Consider the following 21,865-nt stretch of genomic DNA (forward strand, 5'->3'; position numbering starts at 1 on the left):
GCTCCCGAGGCATGGCACGTCTCCGAAGCAAAGCCATGCAAAATCCACCCCCCCGTCACCTGGAGGCACCGGGGAGGGGACCAAGGAGCTGCAGGCCACCAGCTACTCACTGCGAGCCGGTAACTCTGCATCATTTTATCAAACTCCTCATCAATCTTTTTATATTTCTCTTCCGTCTGCGGGGTCAGCGCAAACACTTCATCCCCTTCCGGGCTCTCGCACTCCCTGTGCTTCTTGTTCAGCGCCTGTTACGTGTGGGGGGACACGGGGGTGTCGGGGAGGGAGCGGGGGACGAGGTTGGGGGGAAGTCGAACAGAAGAGAAACAAAACAGAAAAGAACATATAATGAAGGTTTTCCAGGCACGGGCAGGTACTTACACCGTATCGCTTGAACAGGATATCCAGATCCTCGCTGCCTTTGCGGTATTTATCCTCCATCAAGGGGCTCTGGTCTATGGAGTCGTCGCCGTCGGGCTCTGGGCTGTCACAGCCGTTAAAACCTTTCTTTCTTAACGTCTGAAAACACAACCGGAACAGTCTGAGATCCGGGAGTGGAGATGGGGAACACAGGCAGGTCCCCCCAAGAACATCCCCTGGCCTGGATGGACTTGCCCCTGTACAAATCAACACCATCACCCCAAGATGCTGCTGACCTCAATGGGGTGAAAAAGTCAGGATACAGCCCCTGGCTTTTGCCTCTGATTTAGGAGTTACAGCATGAAGAGCGATGGAGAGAAACTTCCTTGGTTTCAAAGGTTCTGGTTACACTGGGACTGAAATTGGCCCTGCATGAACTCAGGCGTATTTGTCACTTCAAGTGCCACAACATCACAGTGGGGAAAAAAACCTTAATGCTCTTTGCTGTCCTGCAAAAAACCAGGGAAACCCTGCTTACAAACAGCCAAATAGGAAAGTAAACCCCAAAATTATAAGCAAATTGTCAAATTTGTCAAAATTTCCTGACAATACCAGATGAGTGGCATTTGCCAAATGCAGGAGTGCCACAGGAAGAGCATCACATGACAGGGCATGTGGCACGGTGACAGCTGTGAGCCCTGCTGGGGGTGACACAGGGGGTGATGGCGGCAACACTGGGCAGCAAACCCCACACCAAGACTGGGCTCACAAACAGGAAATGGGCACTGCTACGTGAGGTAACGAGGTGAGACAACCAATCCTCATTAGGAGGAGCCCGGTGACACCCCAAAGTCCTTCACTGGTATTCAGCAGCCAATTGAGATCCACTTTGAACCCCTCTGGTTCCAACATTCCAAAAGCAATTAGGCATTATGACGGAACCAGCACTTGCCAGCTCTTTTTATTTTTTTAGAAGTCAAAGCTACAGAATTTCCTGGAAGTCTTGATCCCTTTTCATGCCAAATTCAGCAGGGGGAAAAAAAAGTCTTGACAATTCTCTGTCTTCCTAAACAGCAACAAACATCTCCATTCTGAGGCCAAAGCCCGTTTGGGAGTGGCTCCTCAACTACCTGCGAGCTCCAGGAAACACAGGGCTCCTAGGGGGAATTTTGCTGGAGCGAATAAAACCCAGGATGTCTCCAGAAGGGTTGGGAATGCTGCGGGCGGGATTTGCTCGGCACCGCTCCGCACACCGCTCAGCTCTTCCCGCAGCTCGGGCTCGGTGGACGCTTGTGCCAGGCAGCCACGGCCAAGCAGTGGGCACCACACCCACCCCCAGCCTGTTCTCCGTCCAGCTGAAGCTTTTCACAATATTTCCCATTAAAATTACTCCTTCCTGGGCCTTCCCAGGCACCATTTTCACCCTCGTTACTGGATTCAGCTGCAGAGGAGAAACGTTCTCGTTCACATACAGCTCCACAAGAGAAGGACCAGACTCACTCCTGACCGTGGTGGCAGCTGATGCCCTGTTTAGTGTCACCTGTAATTCCTGATACCTAATAATTATTAACTAATTACCTAATAATAATGATTTGGAATAATTCTTATACCTAATATTAATATTATACTTAATAATTCCTGGTATCCCTAGTTCCTGTGTTGACTCTCTGCAGAGAAAGGCAGTGGGAATCAGAGTCACTGCCATGAATGGGAGATTCCCAGGGCTTTTTCTGCAGTTTCCCGAGGATCTTTCCGTATTATTTTTCTATTTTTGTACGTGTCCTTGTTTGTTCTCAGAATGGCCCAAAAGAGGAAGAGGTGCTGCTAGTGGGGAAGGAACAGCGTTGCCTTTTTTTTTTTGAAACTGCTTTTTGTGGATTTTTTTTTCCAAAACCTTTTGTTTCGCCGACGCAGCCAAAAGACGGAAAGTTGAGCTTTTCTCTAAATAAAAAAGTTTTTCCTTTTTCTCTTTTAGAGGCAAAATGGAAAAAATTGTTCCATGAGCAGTGAAGCAAAGAAGCTGGGTTTCCTTCAGGCACTGGAGAAACTCTCTGGTGTCTAACAAGGGGCTGTGGCCATCTCGCCACGACTCCCTTTGCAGGGGCTGGAGCTGGACCCCTCATCTCTGCCCTCCCATCCCCGGTTGGGAATCAGGAAGGTAATCCCTCACATCCCTGAAAACTCCTGTCCTCCAGCAACAGCTGTTGGCAGGTTCAGAAGCTGTGGGGATGGACGAGCCACCACCATCCCCCAGGACCTCAAAGGAGGGAACCTCACAATGGGATTTTTCAAGAGGTCTCAGCCGAGCAACAACATTCTTCTGTCTAAAACCTGCAGCAACGCTGCTACCAGGGAGGTTTTTAGGCAGCTCCCAGCACCCTCAGCTCTGCCCGTATTTGACACCTGAACCAAGCACAGGGACAAGCGAGGGGCCGCAGCCACCAGCCGCAGCATTTTGCCATTTCTAAGTCCACAGAAAATCATCCTGGGGGTTGTTCCCTCAGTAAGTCTGTCAAGGAAAGCAGTGGAATGGGGTGGATGTGGCTCTGCTCACTCAGACCCTGAAATGAAACAGCTCACAGCATTGCCCCTTCACATTTCCCAAGGTCTTTCTCTGTGGGCCTAAGACATTTGGTGTCCCAGCTTTGCCTTCGTCTCTTTGCTCTCCCCAGCCACCAGCTTTATAAAATCAGTCAGAACTGCAGTGTCTGTGAGACCCACAGTTTCCCGCCGGGGTGTGTCCTCAGCAGAGGAGCTGTGAGGGGCAGCTGTGGAGCTGCCATCCCTGCTCCAGCAGGAAACCTGCCAGCAGCCCCAGGAAGCATAAAGCCACTTGTGCATGGGGAAAAAAATCCTTCCCGGATGCTACAGGCAGCAGCAGCGTGAGCTGGGATTGTAAACCTGAGAGCTGCGACTGTGACCCCCAAACTGGGACGGTGACCCTTGAGCTGGGGCTGTGACCGATAACAGTGAGGGGCTGCTGGAGCTGCGGGGAAGGGGACGGGGACAAGCTCCAGAGCTGGCAGGGCTGAGGATGGGGCTGATCTGCAGCACGGTGGGACGGGAAGCACCGGCGGCGGGGAGGGACCGGGGCCGGAGTCGCAGCAGGATACGAGCCAAGGCAGCGTGGCTTGCAGCAATCTGCTGCTCAACGAGAGGTTTGGGACAACAAAATGCCATTTCCAGCCATACGGGCGTTGGCTGCCGGGTCTTTTGGGGTTGTTTTTTTTTTTTTTAAAAAAAATGTGTGTCCCACATTTTTAGCTTTTTGTCAAGATGATGTAAAAGGAAAACAATTCTGCTGGAGCGGGAATCAAACCCAAAGATTCCTGTTTTCGGGATCCCTGCAAGGTCTTTTAGAAAAGAACTTTCCTCTCATTCCTCCTCTTTCCTTTTGCCAGGGAGAAAACAGAAGATGCAAAGAGGTTTTCAGGAAACCTTTCTGTCATTGGGCTGCAGCCAGCGGAACACAACCATTTTTCATATGGAAGAGATTTAAAAGCAATTCCTTTCCAGCAGAAAATTTTCAGAGAAAACGAGGGTGAGAACTTCCCATTGCAAAAATCCACCTCGCTCATCACCTGCCCCTCTCCCCGCCACGCTCAGGTGCCCCCCATTCTATCAGGACCCACTGCACATCCTGCTTTTCCAGGCAATATTCTCAATTCCATGATCCCAGCTCACATGGGAGCAGATTTCCAATCCGAAGAGGGGAAAAGAGCAGCAGGAAATGCAGAACATGTGAGAGGAAACAATGCTCAACCAGGATGCGGCTGACTTCCCTTAGAGGAGGGACACTCAACCACTCTGGGCTTTGGGGAAGTCTGGATGAGGATAAGGATGAGAAGGAGGATGAAGACATGACACTGGCAGCTGCCTCTGCATTCCACCACCTCCTGCAAAATGTCTGATTTAACACATCCTGGGGAATGACAACCCCAGGAAAGAGAATTAGGGGAAAATCAGCCCCTCCAGGACATTCAGCCAAGGAAAGGGCAGAAACGGCTGTGTGGCTTTAATTGGCTGCGGAGCATCCTGGTGCCCGGTGAGCTCTGCTCCGTCCAAGTCCCTTATCAGGAACTGGCACATCAGCCAGGCTGGGAGGAAACGAGAAGCGACAGCAAGGACCAAAGCCGGCGTGATCCCAGGCTGGGCGTGCACGTGGCACCCAGCGTGCCTGTCTGGGGGCTCAGCTGGCCCCCGCCTGATTAAGGAAACCCCCCTCTCTGCACTAGAGAGATTTTCTCAGACTTAAAAGCCTGCAATAACCAGGACTTTGCTGGGCACAGGGAGGCTGCAGGGGTTGCGTGGCTGAATCCCACTCCTGACAGCTGCTGCCGAGCCCTGGCACAGCTGAAACACGGGGGTGTCCCCGCAGGGAAGGGTCCCCAAAAGGCAGCTGGGGTGTGGAACCCCTCTTGAACTAGGGCTGTGCATGCTCATCATGGAGCAGCTCTGCCTCTCACTAAATATCCAGGGCATAAACCAGTCAAGGACATTCCTGCGCAGCACAGGATGGGGTGCCCCCAGTCCCACCCTCAGATGCACCTCCCCAGGACCAAAAAACCAGGAGATCTCATGTTTACTGCTGTTTTAAAACAGAATTTGGACACAGCAACTTGTCCTGCCTTGAGCTGTGGTACCAGTGCTTTTGGCCCCAGGAGCCCCCAGGCTGGCAGTGCTCAGCTCAGCTCAGCTCAGCCCTCTGGGGCTGCCGCTCGCTCCCCTTCCACCAGGAAAACAAAATCAAGAGGCTTCTGCCTCAGCTCCTCCAGGTCCTGGCTGCTCCTCATCCTTCCTGAGATGCTGCCAGAGCCACTCAGGGCTGAATCCCCCAGCAGGAAGGGGCCACGGGTGTCACAGGGAAGGTGGGTTGATACAGCAGTCCCTTGAAATCCACTTAAAATTGTATTTGGTGGCAAATTCCCAGCCTGGGTTTTCACGGTCTCTAAATGCTCCATGTGGGGAAGCTTCCAGAATGAGAAGATACTTTTGGTGAGTCAAGTTCAACTGGGAGCCACCAAGAAACATGAGATAAATTGGATTTGTGTGTAGTGGGGACACAGCTGGGCTGGTGGAACCTGACCTGGGAGAGGGGAAATGGAAATAAGCACCAAGAGCAGGAACGGTCTCCTGGGGGCACGGATTTGGAAAACAGCAAAAATCTTAGAGCAGCCCCAACCCTGCTCCCAGACAAGACAAGGATGAGGAGGGATGCTTGAGCAGCCTCCAAACCTGCCTGCACCCCAGCAGGCTTTGCTCCATGACGTCTCTGCCAGCAAGACATGCCGAGCCCGGCGTGTTTGGGCTCTTTTTCTTGCCATCCACCAATATCCTTCCGCTCCCGATGTTCCTCTCCTTGGCTTTGGATGCAGATCCAGCTTTTCATGTGGTGCAAACACAGTGTTTCTTTGGGTGCCAAGGACTGTGTGTAACTTGTCGGCTTGGGAGTGTTTGCATCTTGGACCATAAGGGAACAGAGAACGCTGCCCAAAATGTTTACGGTATTTTTAGGCCAAGACAAATCTGTTCGACGCTGCGAGCGCCGCAGCCTGAGCATCCCGGAGAGGCTGCGCTGCTGAGCGCGGCAGGGAACCACCGGCATTTTGCACAGTGGATGGGCATTACCTGGCTCAAACAGGCCAAAAAGGACATCTTGGAACCATTTTGAAGGCCCCTACAAAACCGTGCGGTGGCAGAAGAGTCTCCAAACCCCAGCAAGGGAATGCAGATGATGCCAGATGCTGCCATGGCTCAGCCATGGGGTGAAAACCTCAGGTCCAAATCTCTCAAAAAGACACATTTTACAGAGCATAAAAAAGAAAAGCAAGATTTAGGGAGGGGGCAGGCTGGGCTTTTTCCCTTCTCCTTCATGAAATCAAAGCCTGAGCATGCTGGCCAAGGGGCACCAAAGGAATTCAAAGGCAGAAGCAGAAGCCCAATTCCTCCAGCACTGCAGGCCGTGTAGCTCCACTCTGCCACCAGTGGCTCTGAGGGCATTAATTGATGCCCATAATGCCACTAATTACAAAGCCAAGCCCTTCATTTGCCTGTCTGTCCAGGTTTAATGGCAGCTGCCCCCATGCAGACGACCCCGCAGCTCCATCTGCGGTTACTGCTGAGGGAGAGGATGTGACCAATGACCGAGGCACCACTGGCACTCTCCTGAGAGCCAAATGTGCCCCGTGCTCGGGCCCAGCGATGCTCTGCCACCACCAGGGACAAGGACAAAGCTGTGGAGAGGGCCAGGAAGGGGGCACCAACAGCACATCTCCTGCGATGCTGGCAGGCTGGAGGAGAGCGGCCTTGAAGTGAGCGCAGTTTGGGCATGGTGCCACTGGCAGTGCTGGGGATGGGTCAGGCTGCACATGGTTGGGCCACCCCTGGAGACCCACAAAACGCAGCCAGACAAGCCTTGAGCAAACCCACCAACCCATGAGCTTGGCCATGCTTTGAGCAGGCCCTGGACCAGAGGTGCAAGGCCCATCCCACTGAATTCCTCTGCGATTCAGCCGCTGGTGCCCTCCCACGACCCCACTGTGCCTGTCTCAGTATCAGGCTGGGGCAATGTCACCAGCTGTACCAGGCACTCCCAGTGCAGCAGCCCCAGGAGCTGCCTTCAAATCCATCTTGTTGTCTGCCTGGACCACAGCGAAGTCCCACAAAGGAGTAGGCTGAAGTGCCCACAAGGCATTAGGTCAACACACAGCTCGAGACAGCTTCAACTCTACCACTCAGAACAGAGCAGTTTTATAGGTTGGACCAAAACCATGCAAAATCCATCTGGCACTGAGTGTGGGAGATGTGCTTGCTCCATCCCCACTCCTGCAGCCAGTATGGTACCAGACTCAGCCCTGGCTCTACCACAATGCCAGAGCCGGGGCGAGGACGGGCGGCCTCACCTCAATGATGTCGGCGTTGGTCCGGCTCTCGTGGGGCTCGTTGTACTCGGTGTACTTGAGCAGCACCTTGTCCATGTCGGTGCTGGCATACTGGAACAGCTTGTTGGAGTGGTTGAAGATGATGAGGGCAATCTCGCAGTCACACAGGACACTCAGCTCGTAGGCCTTCTTCATCAAGCCGAACTTGCGCTTGGTGAAGGTCACCTGAAAGCAAGGACAGCCATGGTGAGAAGCTGTGTCCATGCTGCCACAGACCCAACACCTCCCAGAGAAAAATGGGATGACCACTGGAGGAAGAGCAAAAGGAAGGGGAATGCAGAGGGAATATTCTGTCTCAGTTTCCCCAGTTGGACCCAACCCCAAGCTCTCCTCTCTTGCCTCCCTCTTCCAAACAGTTCATATTGCTGCCTATTTCGGGATCCTCCAAAGGCAGACACTTCACAAGCACAAAGATGATTATCAGCGTTGGAAATCACATATTGCCAAATCAAGAGAAAATAAATTTCAGCAAAATCCCCAGCAGGGCTGCCATCTGTCCGGGGGCTGCGGGCTTTTAAGTGGAATATTCAAGCGATGGAGATCTTGTCCTTGCTTGCTGCAGCTGCACTTCGAGTGCCCAACCCTGGGGGCCACAGAGCTGGGGCTTAGCACCGTGAAACTGCCCAGGGTGCCCACCCCACCCCTGACCCACTCTCCTGCTCACCAGCCCCCACTTACCTCGGGAGGCTACACTTCCCCAAGGGCACCCTGAGCCCTTGTACCAGGGGCCCACCCAGCTGCCACCTTCGTCTTGCTGTCCCCTTGTGTAGCCTCACTGGGGTGTTCTCCCTCACCGCCTGCCCAGCTGGGGTCCCCCTTCTCCCCGACCCACCCTGCCCTGAGCTGTCACCAGAGCTGTTGGCTGACGAGGCAGCTCCTGCAGGACTGATCCTGGAGAGCTGGCTGGGGGCTGGGGCCAGGACTGGGGCTGGGTGCTGGCTCCAACACCCGCTCCAGATGCCGGGCAGACGTTGGGCTGCTATTCCCAGCCCACGCTCAGCTCTCAGCACCACACTCCTAACAGGACCCAGCTGGTAGAGAGGGAGCTGGTTTGGGGCTCCCTGTCCCGGCTGCAGTACAGACAGCTGCTGAGGGTCCCCCACCCTTCCAGAACATGTGGCACACTGATGGGGAAGGCGCAATGCTTTGCCAATGCCCTCTCAGCAAGTAAAAAGCAGAAAAAAAAAGTAAGAGGCAGGAGGTCACCACTTTGTCCTAAGCATTGCTCTGGGGGCAAAGCAGCCTTCGGGGGAAGGGCTGGAGATGAGCTGAGATGCCCTTGGGTGCCCAGAGCTGCTCCCTCTCCACATGGGAGGGCTCAACTGCATTCTGGGCCTCCACCACAGCATTAGTTTTGCAACTGAACAGCTTTAATTCGCAGGGCTGAGGGAGCAGAGTGAACGAGGCTGCTGCCATCGCTCAGCCCGTCAGTGGCATCACAGCCACGGTCCAAAGAGCTCAACAGGGAGCTGCCCAGTTCACAGCGATGGTGAGGAGCAGTGCCACCGTGATGCCACCAGCAGCACCCAGCATGCACCCCCAGGGTCCCGCATCCCTCGAGACAGAACCGTGTCTCTGCGTGTGGCAGCAGGGCACAGCAGGGGCAGCTCTGGGCACACCTGGCAGGGGGAGCTGCTGCCCCTCCCCGCCATCTCCCAGAGATGATTAAGCAGTAACGAGATTCGGCTCTAATCGCCTCATCCCCTGGAAAGTGTAGGGCCGGCACCCTGTGCTGCCGTGGCCGCCACGTGCGCTGCTTTCGCCACGGCCACTCGCGCTGCCAGCGCCGCCCCAGCCCCGGCGCACTCTGATGCAAACTGAGTTACTCGAGGGCCAGCTCCTGTGCCATCAATAACTGTCCTTCCCCACTACCATCCCGGACTTCTCAGCCACCCAAAACCTCTGCCACGGGGCTGTTCCCAAGACCAAGAGCCGGTCTGTGGCTGCACTGTGACTTCATGTGGGACCCAGCTGCAGTTCTGCTCCTGCAGCCATGGCAGGACAGGCACTAAAACCACGACCTGTCCCCCTCCCCAGCATGCCCTGTCTCCCTGTCCCCCTCCCCAGCACGCCCTCTCTCTCTGTCCCTGCCTGGATGCTCTCCGGGCTCTGACTCACCCTCCAGGCAGCTCGAGGAGCCCCTGAGAGGAAAACACGCGGCATCTCCACCAAGACAGGGGGAACAGCCGAGGGTGGTTGTTCCTGCAGCTGCTGGTGCCAGGGACACCTTGCCAGGCACCACAACAGGCTCAGCCACCGAGTTTGGAGGCAATGGGGTGAGGCCGAGACGTGTGAACGGTGGGGCGGCTCTTGGCCTTGAAGACCAGTGACAAGCATGGTTTGGGTTTTGCCCTTCAGCAGTGAAGAGTGTGGGGTCATCTCCCCCAAATCAACCAGCAACCTGGGCAGAGCTGAGCAGAACACAAAACACCAAATTATCCCTCTAGAGATGAGGGATATTCGCTCTGCAGACAGGGCACAGCAGCATCCCTCTCTACTGGCACCCCTGCACCTTGCAGAGAAAAGCAAAGATTTGCCACCATATCACACAAAAGCATCACCTAACACTGCCTTGTGCATCCACTCGTGACCCAGGCCAAAAACCCCAAACCTTCCCCTGACGCCGTGCACGAGCCTCATCTAGAAGAATTAACCTTGTAAGTCTAAGAGGGTAATCAAATCTCATGCTTCAGGGCATAAGCCAATCCCCAAAGGGGTCAGGAAGGAATTACTGCCCCACACTAGCAGGGGATTTTTGCCTTTCTCCTGATGCAAACCATATTGGCAGTTGCCAGAGTCAGCGGCCTGGCCCTGAAGGGCTGATGGCCTGATCTGCTGTGGCAAATCCTCTCCAGTAATTCCTCTAATGACATTACTTGCTCTCCTCCCCTGGTTTTGGCTGCTGCTGTAATTCACAGAATCACACACTCGTTTGGGCTGGAAGGGATCTTAAAAGCTCATCTGTCCCACCCCCTTGCCATGGCAGGGACACCTTCAGCTAGACCACGTTGCTCCAAGCCCCATCCAACCTGGCCTTGGACACTTCCAGGGATGGGGCAGCCACAGCTTCTCTGGGCACCCTGTGCCAGGGCCTCTCCACCCTCACAGGGAAGAATTTTCTCCTAATATCCAATATAAATCTCCCTCTTTTCAGTTTAAAACCATTCCCCCCTTGTCCTGTCACTCCAGGTCCATGTCTAAAGTCCCTCTCCCGCTTTCCTGGAGACCCTTTAGATCTCCATGGAGCCTTCTCTTCTCCAGGCTGAACACGCCCACCTCTCCCAGCCTGGCTCCAGAGTAGAGGTGCTCTAGCCCTCAGAGTATTTCCATGGCTTCCTCTGGACCCACTCCAGCAGCTCCACACCCTGCTGGAGTCTCCATGTGGGCTCTGGTCTGTGCCCCCATGGAAGGCAAAACCTGGGACACGAGCAGGGTCAGACTCGCTGATGCCGTAGGCTCAGTGTGAGATGCACGGGAAGAGCTTCACCTGTCAGCAAAGGCTCTGGAGAGCCCCTGTTCCAGCCTGAGCTCTCCCTGAGAGCCACAATGCTTCAGCAGCCCCAAGCCACGAACTTGGCAGCACAAGTGAAAACGCAGGTGTCAAAAGCAGCTCTGCCTCCACCTCCTTGCACAACCACTGGCGAATCCCTCATTCTCCAGGGCATCCCTGCACTATTCCCACTCCCCATCCCTCCCTCTCCCGACAGGCGCAGGAGCCGTTGGAGCCACCCGGGCACGCCAAGGACGGTGTGCGCTCGCCCGGCGCAGCTGGGGCGGCCGGCCCTGCCTTCCAGCAGCGGTGCCCCATCCATAATTCACCAGCGCCGGGCTGCTCTGCTCCCGAGAGAGCAACCGTGCCCTCTGCACCCAGCCCGAGCAGGGGGGCTGCCGTGGGGGCAGGGGTGGGCTGAGGATGCTCCCAGACGCTGGGTTTAAGCCAGCTTAGCCGGCAGCCTGCAGCCACAGCGGGCACGCACGCATGGACGCTCCTCAGCGCTGATCCGCAGCAACAGCAGGAGAGGGAGGGAAGGAGAGGGAGAAGCAAGAGGCAGCTCCGGGGAGACCTCACAGCAGCCTTCCAGCACTTTAAAGGGGCTTATCAATGGGACAGAGAGGGACTTTTTACATGGGCAGATAGTGATGGGATAAAGGGCATGGTTTTAAACTGAAAAAGGGGAGATTTAGATGGGATATTAGAAGGAAATTTTTGCCTGTGAGGGTGGAGAGGCCCTGGCACAGGGTGCCCGGAGAAGCTGTGACTGCCCCATCCCTGGAAGTGTCCAAGGCCAGGTTGGATGGGGCTTGGAGCAACATGGTCTAGTTGAAAGTGTCCCTGCCCATGGCAGAGGGGTGGGACGAGATGGACTTTTAAGATCCCTTCCAACCCAAATCATTCCATGGTGCTATGAGATAAAGCAAGATGGGACATTTCTGACTCTGGGGAGTGGATCCTGGCATTGCACATGTACAGTGTGGAGCAGGAGAGCAGAGTAGGAGGGTTCTCACCCTCTTTACAGCTCCTACCGCAATGGGTAGAACAGATCCCACTGCCTGGAGCAGTCCTTTATAATGAAATGTCCCATTTCCTGGTATGTCCTTTTTTCCCAAAGAAAGGGAGCTGCGAAAATTGATTGCAAAGCTGTGCTGGTGACCAATTAAACAGCTGCTGCTTTGCTGACACCCAATTTGATCAGGCTGGTTTCTGGGAAGCAAAGCAAGATGTGCTGCACTGGGGCGGGGAGCGATGCTCCCGTGCTGGGTTTTGGAAGAACCAGCCCAGCCAGGGATGCAGCTACTGCCAGGGGAAAACCAGTGTCCCCCAGCCCAGGGAACATCACCTGACATCAGAGATGCACTAAAGCCCTGACACACAGCCACGCAGAGCAGCTCCTGCGGCCGAATCCCACCCAATGCTGAGAGACCTCAGCAAGGGCCTTTACCTCCAGCCTGTGCCAAGGAGCAGCTCATCCCTCAGAAACAGTCCCATCACTCAGCTGCTGCCTCTGCAAAAAAGTGCCTCTTTCCTTTCCCAAAGGTTTATCCAGCAGGGCCAGGCTGTGCCAGCCCCCTCCAGCATTACCAATTATTTTCCATTCATTTGAACTTCCAGCAGGGCTCCAGTCACTGCAGAGCCCTCACTCCCCTCTGCAGCACTGCCCTGTAAAATACACTCCAGATCCTTCAATAACCCCTAAGGCCGTGTTTCCTCCTCAAGATGGACATAAACAGCCCCAGGAGCAACTGGGACATCAGCAAGAACTATTTGATGCCCATCCTGGCCCCCACCACCAAGTGAAGCTATAATGAGGAAAACCTGCCATTTCCTATTGTTTTGCTGAGGAGCAATAAAGTGGTTCATCCAATTCTGTTCTTTGCCACTCTTTAAGGATTAGTAATATATCCACATGCTTTTTTAACTGTTTTTTCTGTTTTTCTGGAGTGCCAAGTGGCAGGAAAGAAGTTGGCAGGTCATGCTGGGGTGCGGTGGTGGCTGGACTAAAGGCAGAGGCTTGGATCTGCTGAGCCAAACTCCAGGAGCACAGAAAGCAAAGGGAAGTCTTGTGGTTATGGGAAATGCATCGACAGAATCATCCCAGAGCAAACCTGGGCTGGCAAAGTGCTGCTGCTCCACCACTCCAGTTTAAGGAACATGGAAATTTGGGGAAAATCTGCTGGTTTTTGTTTTCCCTCTGAGATACATGAATGCATTCCTACACACATGCACATGCATGTGTGTCTCAGGCTCGGCTTCAAGAGAGCCCCAGGAAAAAAGCCCTGGAGTCATTTAAGTTTACAACTGAGGAAAAAAAAGGAATAATTTGAGTTGTTTGCGTTCAGCAAAATGGATACTTGTTGTGGCTGTTTTTTATTGAAAAACCACATGGAAAATGTCAACTGAAATATATATTCTGCAAGACAAAAATAAAAAAAAGGGGGGAACTAACTAAGTGGAGAAGATACTTTCTTCTGGAAAAGCACTTAGATGGAAATGGCTCAAGGAGCTCCAAGGCGAGGAGCAACGCCTGGACGGGAGAGCGCAGCGGGGCTGTTTGCCTGCTCCTGGGATCCGCCTGGATCCGGCCTCAGCACCAAGTCTCGCCCATCCCATTTTATGGATTGGGAAAAACACAGCACTGGTGGCCCAAAATGGGATAGAAAGGGGTCATTTTGAAACATGACCCTTAAAATCCCCAACGGGAGGAGAAGGGTGAGGTGAGGGAGCGGGGAGACGCAGCACTGACCTGCCGATTGCGCTCGTCCGTGATCCGCTGGATCTGGATCTTTTTTCTCCCCATCTTCTCCGGAAATCCTCACCGCACCCGGGACGACTTTGGCTCAGGGGAGGGGAGAAGCAACCCCACTTTAAAACGCTTTCATTAAAGAGCGTGGGGGGCTTTTTTCTCGGATGGAAAACAAACCCAAAAAAGCCAAAACAAAAAAAAAAAGAGTTTTGCGTGGCTCCGTGCTCAGTTCATGGTACCGTTGTGCGCGGCCAGATCCAGTGGGGCTGAGATGTCAGCAGCTGCTCAGAAACCTGCACAGCAAGAGAGGCAGGATTGAGACACTCTGTTCCCAAACCCCATCCAGGACCCGGCACCCTCCCGGCATCCTCCTACCGCCAGCGCAGATCCCACCCCCAAGGCCAGGGTGGTCCCTGGTTCTTCCTCCCACCCAGCTGTGGGGCCAGGAGAGCTGCAGAGAGATTTATCCAAACTGCTCTCAAAGAAGCCCAAGGATGGAGGCCAGGAACACGCGTGCCACGGGACACGTGTGGGCCGGGCACTGCGACGCTCGGCGAGGAGGAGGAGACGGCAGCAATGTGCCCGTGAATCACTATTCCTCCGTGACACTCCAGACGTTTTTTTTTTCTCTTAATAAAGTCATAAGCAGTCGAGTGGCTGGTGATTAGCTCGGGCAATTTAAATCCGTCTCCAGTTTCTGCGCTAATCTTCAATTTGGAATTTTAAAATGTCTTTATTTGATTACTTGAAAGAAACCTTATAACCAGGCACAGAAACCTAATTCTTATGGGGAAGGAGAACTCCGAAGGCAGCCGAGACAGCCTGGCCTTCCACTGGGCTCAGCCACAGCCGGACACTGGCTGTTTCCATGGATCTGGGGGATGCGATCAACTTGGGGGTATTTTGTGCCCTCACCTCTCCCCCCAAAGGGACGAGTGCTGCAGGTCTCAGGGGACTCGCACAGCTCCTTCTGTAGCCTCCCCACAGTAACCTGCATCCCCCAGTGCCAGAGGCTGCATCCAGATGTACCAGGGCATCTCCTGGCACAGCCCCCCAGCCCATCTCACCCTGTTTCCCAGCATGTGCTGCACTGCACATGTGGGGGGACAAAGAGGGAACCTCAGCCAGTTCATTTTCCACAGGTATGTTTTTCTCCCTGCTCTCTCTCTGAGCAGCTGGATAACAGCAGTGATAACATGGCATTTAAGGCGAGGTGCCCTGTGCCAAGACCCAGGCAGAGGGAAAAGCCAGTCCCAAAATAGCTTCCTATCTGCCTCAACTTGGCAGTCCCCAGCCCTCGGTCTTGTTACAAAAAGCTTGAAAAAAACCCACTTTTTCTCCCAAACCATCATTCCAAATCCAAAGCAGCAGCCACACCCAACCCGACCAAGCTCCTCCTGCTCCTCTCCCACCCCAGAGCACCCCCAGACCCTGCTGAAGACTTTGGTCCCATCCTTAGTCCCCTCATCAGGCCATGCCTCACTCCCACACTTGTTTTTGGGGTTCACTGAGTCATGTGAGTCACTTCATCTTTTTCTCTGCTTTTCTGGGGGTAAAGTTATTCATCGTGCATCATGTTCTGTGGTTTCAGTGCAAGTTCAAGGAGCCCAGAGGAGAATGGGGAGACTTTTCCACATCCTGACATCCACAATTTGCCCTCCAGGGAGGATAAGGTATGGGGAGGCCAGGAAGAAGACCAAAGAGACAAAGGGCAGCAGAACCTGGTTTTTTTACACATAAATCCCACCAGTAAGACTCTTTGCAAGGACAGACCATGCAGGGATGGCATTTACTTCTTGAATCATTATTTCCCAAAACAGGTGCATGTTTTCCTCCCAGCAGCAAACAGGAGCAACCGCACAGCTGTGAGGAGCACTGTCACCATGGGGAACACTGAGCCAGTGCCAGAGGCATAACTTTGGCTGCTGCTCCCCATCCCACCGTGGGAAGCCCCAAAAAGACAGGTCCCAGAGCATCACCAGTTCCAGAGTACCACTGGTCCCAGAGCATCGCCAGCTCTGGGGCATCAGCAGTTCCCCAGCATCGCCAGTTTCAGGGCATCCCTGCTCCAGCCTGCACCATGAGAGCAGCCCTCGAAGGCTGGTGATCCAGGAAGAGCCAAAAGGAAAATGAGGATTTTTATTTCATCCACCTGGAGTGTCCACTCGGTATTTCCCTCACTGTGAGCCCACACAGGAGTGAGTCCACAGTCCCAAGGCTCAGAACCAAGGTGAAGAAACTTTGGAAGAGGAGGAACTTTTTGTCAGGTTTGCTTTGCTGCTTTTCCCTTCAGAGTTGCCATTTCTTTAAACTGGCTGAAAAATAGTCACCTTCAGCATCTTCAAAACCACCAGCAGCAGCACAAAGTAGCAACAGCTCTGCAACCAGACCCAGGGCACGATGCTAATTCTTTCCATGTGCTGCAGCTCTTGGACAGAGAAATCCTCTGAAAGACAGCAGATTTACTGTCCAAACCAGAGAGGAACTCTCCAGAAGCAACAATAAACACTGGAGAACAACGGGCAGTAAATTTAAACCGAGTGAAAGGAAACATATTTTAACACAATTTCGTTGTGGGACTTGTTCACAGGATGCTATGGCAGGCAAAAGCTCCACAGTGCTCAAAGAGATGGGATGTTTGTAGGGATGAGGAAAAAACCCCGGTGCTGCTCATCCCTGCCCTCAGCTCCACATGAGCATGGAAGCAGTGGGACTCAAACCACATTCCTCTCCCCAGGCCACAAACACACCCCAAGTGTTTCAAATCAAATCCCCTTTTTCAACCACCAAACCAGGTTCCTCCTGCTGCTCTGAATCCCGACTCTGCACCCGCAGCGCCTCGGCTGGATGGGGAGCACTGTCCCAGCCTCAGGGTTTGCTTATGCCGCTGGATGAAGTTTCCCACAGGAAAAAGGTGATTTAACAGGTTTTTGCTCGTCATCATGGGGAGAAAAGCAGCTGCCATGTGCTGCACTTGATCCCTCTGCCCTGCATGAGAAGGAAAACACCCCACCGGGAGGGCAGCCCTTGGATGGGATGAAGAGGAGGGACGGAGAAGAGCACAGCATGTTCACTGCCCTCCAAATGCACCTGACAGAGGGGATTTCAACCCCCTCCCTTTTCTCTTCATGGAATTGGGGGTTTGGGGTGAGTTTATTTGTTTTTAGGTTGGGTTTTTTCCCCACCATATTTTTAAACCCAGGTATTTTCACGTTTCCTGCCCAGGTGGCTGTTTCAGAAAGTCTGACCACTGGCTCGAGTTTCTGAACAGCAGCTGGAAGAGCAAGAAACCTGGAGAGCCGCCCTCATCTCTCCTGCCCCTCATGCTGGCACTGCTGCTTTGGCTCGGCCCCAACCCAGGAGGATCCCCTCTGCCCCTGGAGCTCCCTCTCCTTCACCACCAAATTGCTTTGCCTCCCTGATTGCCCAGCCCGAGGCATCGAGATCACCCATGACCCTCATCCGTGATCAGGTGGAATTTAATCACCTGAATGCACACATGGCCGAGCACCCAGAGCACAGGACTGCTACAAGGAGCTGAGCTCCTCCAAACTTCTAACCTTCGGGGTCTCAAATGATTTCATATACAATAACCCCACGCATTAAATCATCATCTCCTCCTTCTCAGACAGCAGCTTCTTTCTTTCTCCTGAGCCTTGTTTTCCAAGGAAACCGCCAAGCATCCCAGCTACTACACCCCAACAAGGAGGGCCCAAGGGCATGGAAAGGGACCTACAAATCCGCTGGAAAGCAAGTGATGGGTAGTGCACTGGCAAAAAGCCACCCTGACCTCTTCCACTCCCAGGAATCTCAACAAGGATCAGGGAATTCAGCATCGCCCCAGGGAGGCAGCGAGCAGCTCTGGGATGGAGGCAGCCACCAGCGCCCGCTCCCCCTCCCCACGCTCCGCTCGCACAAGTGTGACTATCACAGCAATTAGCACACATGCCAATTAACTCCGAGCAGGTGCTGGTTAACTCTGTGCTGAGTAATTCATCCCCGGCTCCCAGTAAATTGCTCCAAATTGGAGAGACAGGCGAGAGAGCAGAGTTAGCATTTTGCAAATGGGGGAAGAAAGAAAAAGCACAGAGGAATCTCAGCTGGGAGATGTTTTTACAAAACAAGGAATTTGGGGGGCTGAATCCCCAGCTCTTGGAGCTGGGGACACAGAGGAGCTGATATCTCTTTCAAGTCTTTATTTCTGGATTTTTTAATCTACTGTGCAAATTCCTGATCTATTTCATCTATTTCTAAGTGGTTTCACCTTTGCTTTGCACAAGCAGCGGTGTGCTCTGCACTGCTCCATAACTTTTCACTGTTCCATTCCTACTGAGCCCCACGTTTCTCTCGGCACGAGCAGGGACACTGAGAGTCTCACATCCACTTTCTACGACCATTTGCTATTTTTAATATACTTTTATTGCATCCCTTTTTAGTCACTCCTTACTAAAGTTAGCTCGACACACCTCCCCTCTCCAGGGCGAAGGAATTCAGCTGCCCTTCCTTAACGCCCGCCTTGCAAAGCTGTGTGCTCTCAGCACAATGTCAGCTGAAAGAAACCAAACCTTGGCCACGCAGCTGCAGAGGGAAGATAAAAAAGATTAATCTGAAAGCTTTAGGAAAATAAATAAAGGCAAATAAAAGCATCCTTTCCGAAAATGTATTTTCCTTTGGAGCTCTTTGCTTTTCCCAGCATGTGGCACCGTGCTCCCAATCCACTCGTGCCTGTGCAGGAACACACAGCAGAGCCAGCGACACGAGTGATGGCAAAACTGGGATGGGTTCAACATGGCACCAGTTCAAGGGACATTTCCCGATCTCCATCCCCAAAACAGGCCCTGTGCAATGGGGACGTCCTTGGCTGCAAGGAAACCTGCAAAAGGAGCTTCAAAGGACATCTGGAGGCTGGGAAAAGAAGAAAAATGCTGCCCTGCAAAGATGCAGCTCATCTTATGGAGGCACAGAAAGTCCCAGTTTGAAGGGAGAAATGCAGGTGACAGGTATGGCAGATCACAGCCCAACCCAGCAGCTGCTCCCCCCAGGCTCCCAACGCTCTCACTGTGGGACCAACCCATCTTTTACCCAAGATTTGCAGAATGCTCCCAAAGATGCATTTTTCCTTAACAGGCTCCATCAAGTCAAGGGGCTGGCTGAGAGTAAAGGGAGGGTCCTCCCCATCACTATCCACCCCCAAGGAACAGGGCACCTGACACGACTGAATTCACTGACCCCGGCCCCAACACATTTTGGGGGTGTCAGGTTTATCCACATACAGAAACAACAGCAATAACATGTCCCAGTCTTGCAGCTTCTCTGTGGGAAAAAGGTCATTGCAAGGGAGCTTCGGCACACAGCCAGCAGGCACGTGGGGTACAAGGTGCAGGGTGTTACAGAAGCATAAAATGATCTGGGTTGGATGGATTCTTAAAGCTCATCTCATCTCACCTCTCTGTCACCCACCCACAGGGAAAAATTTCTTCCCAGTACCCCATCTAACTCTGCCCTCTGGCACTGGGAAGCCTTGTTACATCACTCCAGGTCCTTGTCCAAAGTCCCTCTCCAGCTCTCTTGGAGCCCCTTTAGGCACTGGAAGGCGCTCTAAGGTGTCCCCAGACTCTTCTCCAGGCTGAACAGCCTCAGCTCTCCCAGCCTGTCTCCAGAGCAGAGGGGCTCCGGCCCTCAGAGCATCTCCATGGCCTCCTCTGGACTCACTCCAGGAGCTTTGTGTTCATCCTATTCTGGGAACCCCAGAGCTGGAGGCAGCACACCAGGGGGGTCTCACCAGAGTGGGGCAGAGGGGCAGAATCCTGCTCCCTCACATGCTGCCCATGCTGTGGGGTCAGCTGGGCACAGCACCGGCTTTCCGGGCTGCCAGCGCTGATGGCTGGGTCATGTCCACCTTCTTGTCCACCAACAATTCATCCTGTCCATCCACTCACAACAGGAGAGCCCAGGTGAGGAAATGCTGCTGTGCTGCAAAGCAGCCCCTGAGCTCGGCCTGCCATGGGAAGTGGTTTACACCCACCACGCCGAGCCACTGCCGAGCCCTTCGCTGCCCGTGCTGAGTGGGGCGAACGGGCCAAGTGAGGGAGGGAGCAACGATGCTCTCGAGGTGGCAATGACAGTTTGGAGGTGGCAAGAGCAGCCCCTCGCTCTGCTGCATCGCTCCTGCCACAAACCTGCAGCTTCTCCCACGAGAAGCAGCCGCGCTGAGAGGCGACGTGGCCGCACTGCCCCGGCAGCCCCCAGCACAGCTGTGACTCTCCACCTGCCACAAAGAGCTATAAAAGCAATGGCAACTATAAGCTATAAAAGCAACTGCAGCCGAGGTCTCCGAGCCTCACCTTGAGGATACCAGGTCCTGCACCGACACAGACCAACAGAATTGCTTCCCCACCCATGACCAGGGCTGGATCCCATCCCTTAAGGACATGGATTTAGCTCAAGTCACCTCTTGAACCCGCCTGTTTAACTGCAGTTCTTGCCTTCCTGTTTCCTTTCTTGCTGCCTTTTGTGAGTTAATTGTTGTTTTTTCAACATATCCTCCATGCTGACACCAAGGACTTTTCGTTTCCTTCTGTGTGGTTTCTGGATCAGCAGGACTGACTTCCTTCTCTTTTGCAAAGCCCCCTTCCCTAAAACACAGTGCCTGTATTCATGTTAATGTTGCTCTTCCTCCCTGGCAAAGCCACTGGCATGGTGCTGGCCATCACCCCTGCTTTGCTGCGGGATGGGGGGCAGTGCTGGCAGGAGCAGCTCCAGCACCCCAGGGGAACGTGGCACCCAGGAGGAATGCAGCACCCACATGGGGACATCCTTGGCAGGAGAGCAGGCAGCAAGGGCAGGTGCCAGCGTGTCCCCAGCCCCACTGCACGCACCGTGAGGGACTCCAACTCGCCAGCTTAGCATTGTTTAGCACCTCTTTATCTCCAAACCGAGATCAAAACCGCACAAACATGCTCGAGTCTCCTCCAAAGCTTCTATTCTGGTTTCAGGATGATGCTATCTGGGTTCCTGTGTCGAACCTCCAGATGCAGGCAGGGGGAGGGGAGAGGAAGGTGACCGAAACACGGCTCCAGAGCAAATCTCCTGCTCAGAAATGCAGCTGCTTGACCCTCCCTGGGGCCAAGCCTCACTCGCCAGGCAGGTGCCAACCCAGCGCTGAGCTGCCATCCCTCCTGCACACCTGACACCAGCAGCAGGGCCCCGATTTCCCTGGGATGGGCAGCCAAACCAGCACTGAGCTCCTCCTGCCTGCAGGAGGGAATCAGTCCCGCCAGCTGCAGGTGAAACCCTCAGGAACTCAGGGGAGCAGGAGTGAGGCTGGATTCAGTCAGGCCCCCAAGGAATTTGAAAGAGACACATATTCCTGACCCAGATTCAGGCACTCTCTGAAGAAAAGCAGATGTCAACCATGCAACCAGCTCTGCTGAGCTGCAACAAAACCTCGCACCGTGCCAAGCCCCGCAGAGGCTGAGGAAAAGCACGGCCCTGACACAACGCTGGAGAACTGGCATTTGCTGTGCAAGGCTGGGTGAAAGAAAGGATTTAGGGGCAATTATTAAACTGGGGTTATCTCATCCCCTGCAATTTGTGTCCCGGTGTGGAGTCAGACAACACCCTCAAGAAAGGATGACAGCGCCAACATCAGCACAAGAACTGGAGGCAGCACCCAAACCAGGAACCCTGATCCCCTACACCCCAAATCACAGTTTCAACCCACACCACATGTAGCCAGGGATGCCATCACATCCAGCACCACAGGAACACATCCTGGACTGGGGATGTGTTCTGCAGAGGCTGGGTGACAGCAGGTACAGCTGGTGACCTTCTCTGCACTGCCGGCATGGCCAAAGACAGCAGAGGCTGGAGGGGACACAGGGAAGAGAGGCTGGGCAGGAGCTCCAGGAAAAGTCACTGCCAAACCCACGGCCCTGCTTGGTGCCATTCAAAAGTCAACCAGGGAACCCTCACCCAAGGTAAGGATACATTTTCAGGAAGGAAAAGCCTGCAGGACCAGGACAAGCGGGGACTTGCAGCCCCTCACACCACGTGGCTTCCCAGAGAGGCAGCTGGTCCTCTCTCCTGGAGATGCTACAGGGACGGAGCGGCATGGACAAGTCGCTGCAGGGCTTGGTGCTAAACCAGAGGGCTTGGACAGTCTCCTGCTAAAGTGACCTTCAGAGCACCCTGAGAACAGCAACCAAAGGCTGATGCAGCTGCCAGAAAAGCCTTGTGACCTTGAGCAGCTCCCTTGGCGGTGGCATCCTCGCAGCAGGGGTCACCCATCGCCCTGAGCCCGGCTATGGTCTCCCAGGTGGTTCA

The 21,865-nt window shown here is 54.0% G+C and overlaps 1 protein-coding gene across 5 annotated transcripts in view; it reads right to left on the reverse strand.

Moving 5' to 3' along the window:
* Positions 1-21,865, reverse strand: part of MEF2D (myocyte enhancer factor 2D) — a 100,698-nt gene that overhangs the window by 26,133 nt on the left and 52,700 nt on the right. For all 5 annotated transcript variants that reach the window (XM_017727907.1, XM_017727908.1, XM_017727904.1 and 2 more), the window contains exons 2-4: positions 13,541-13,833; positions 7,260-7,463; positions 379-516 (exon numbers count right to left, since the gene is read on the reverse strand). In XM_017727907.1, the coding sequence (XP_017583396.1) occupies positions 379-516; positions 7,260-7,463; positions 13,541-13,594 (396 nt within the window). In that variant the 5' untranslated portion in view covers positions 13,595-13,833. The remainder of the gene's footprint in view (positions 1-378; positions 517-7,259; positions 7,464-13,540; positions 13,834-21,865) is intronic.

Source organism: Corvus brachyrhynchos, unplaced genomic scaffold (genome assembly GCF_000691975.1).
Source record: "Corvus brachyrhynchos isolate BGI_N302 unplaced genomic scaffold, ASM69197v1 scaffold122, whole genome shotgun sequence".
NCBI classification, from domain to species: domain Eukaryota; kingdom Metazoa; phylum Chordata; class Aves; order Passeriformes; family Corvidae; genus Corvus; species Corvus brachyrhynchos.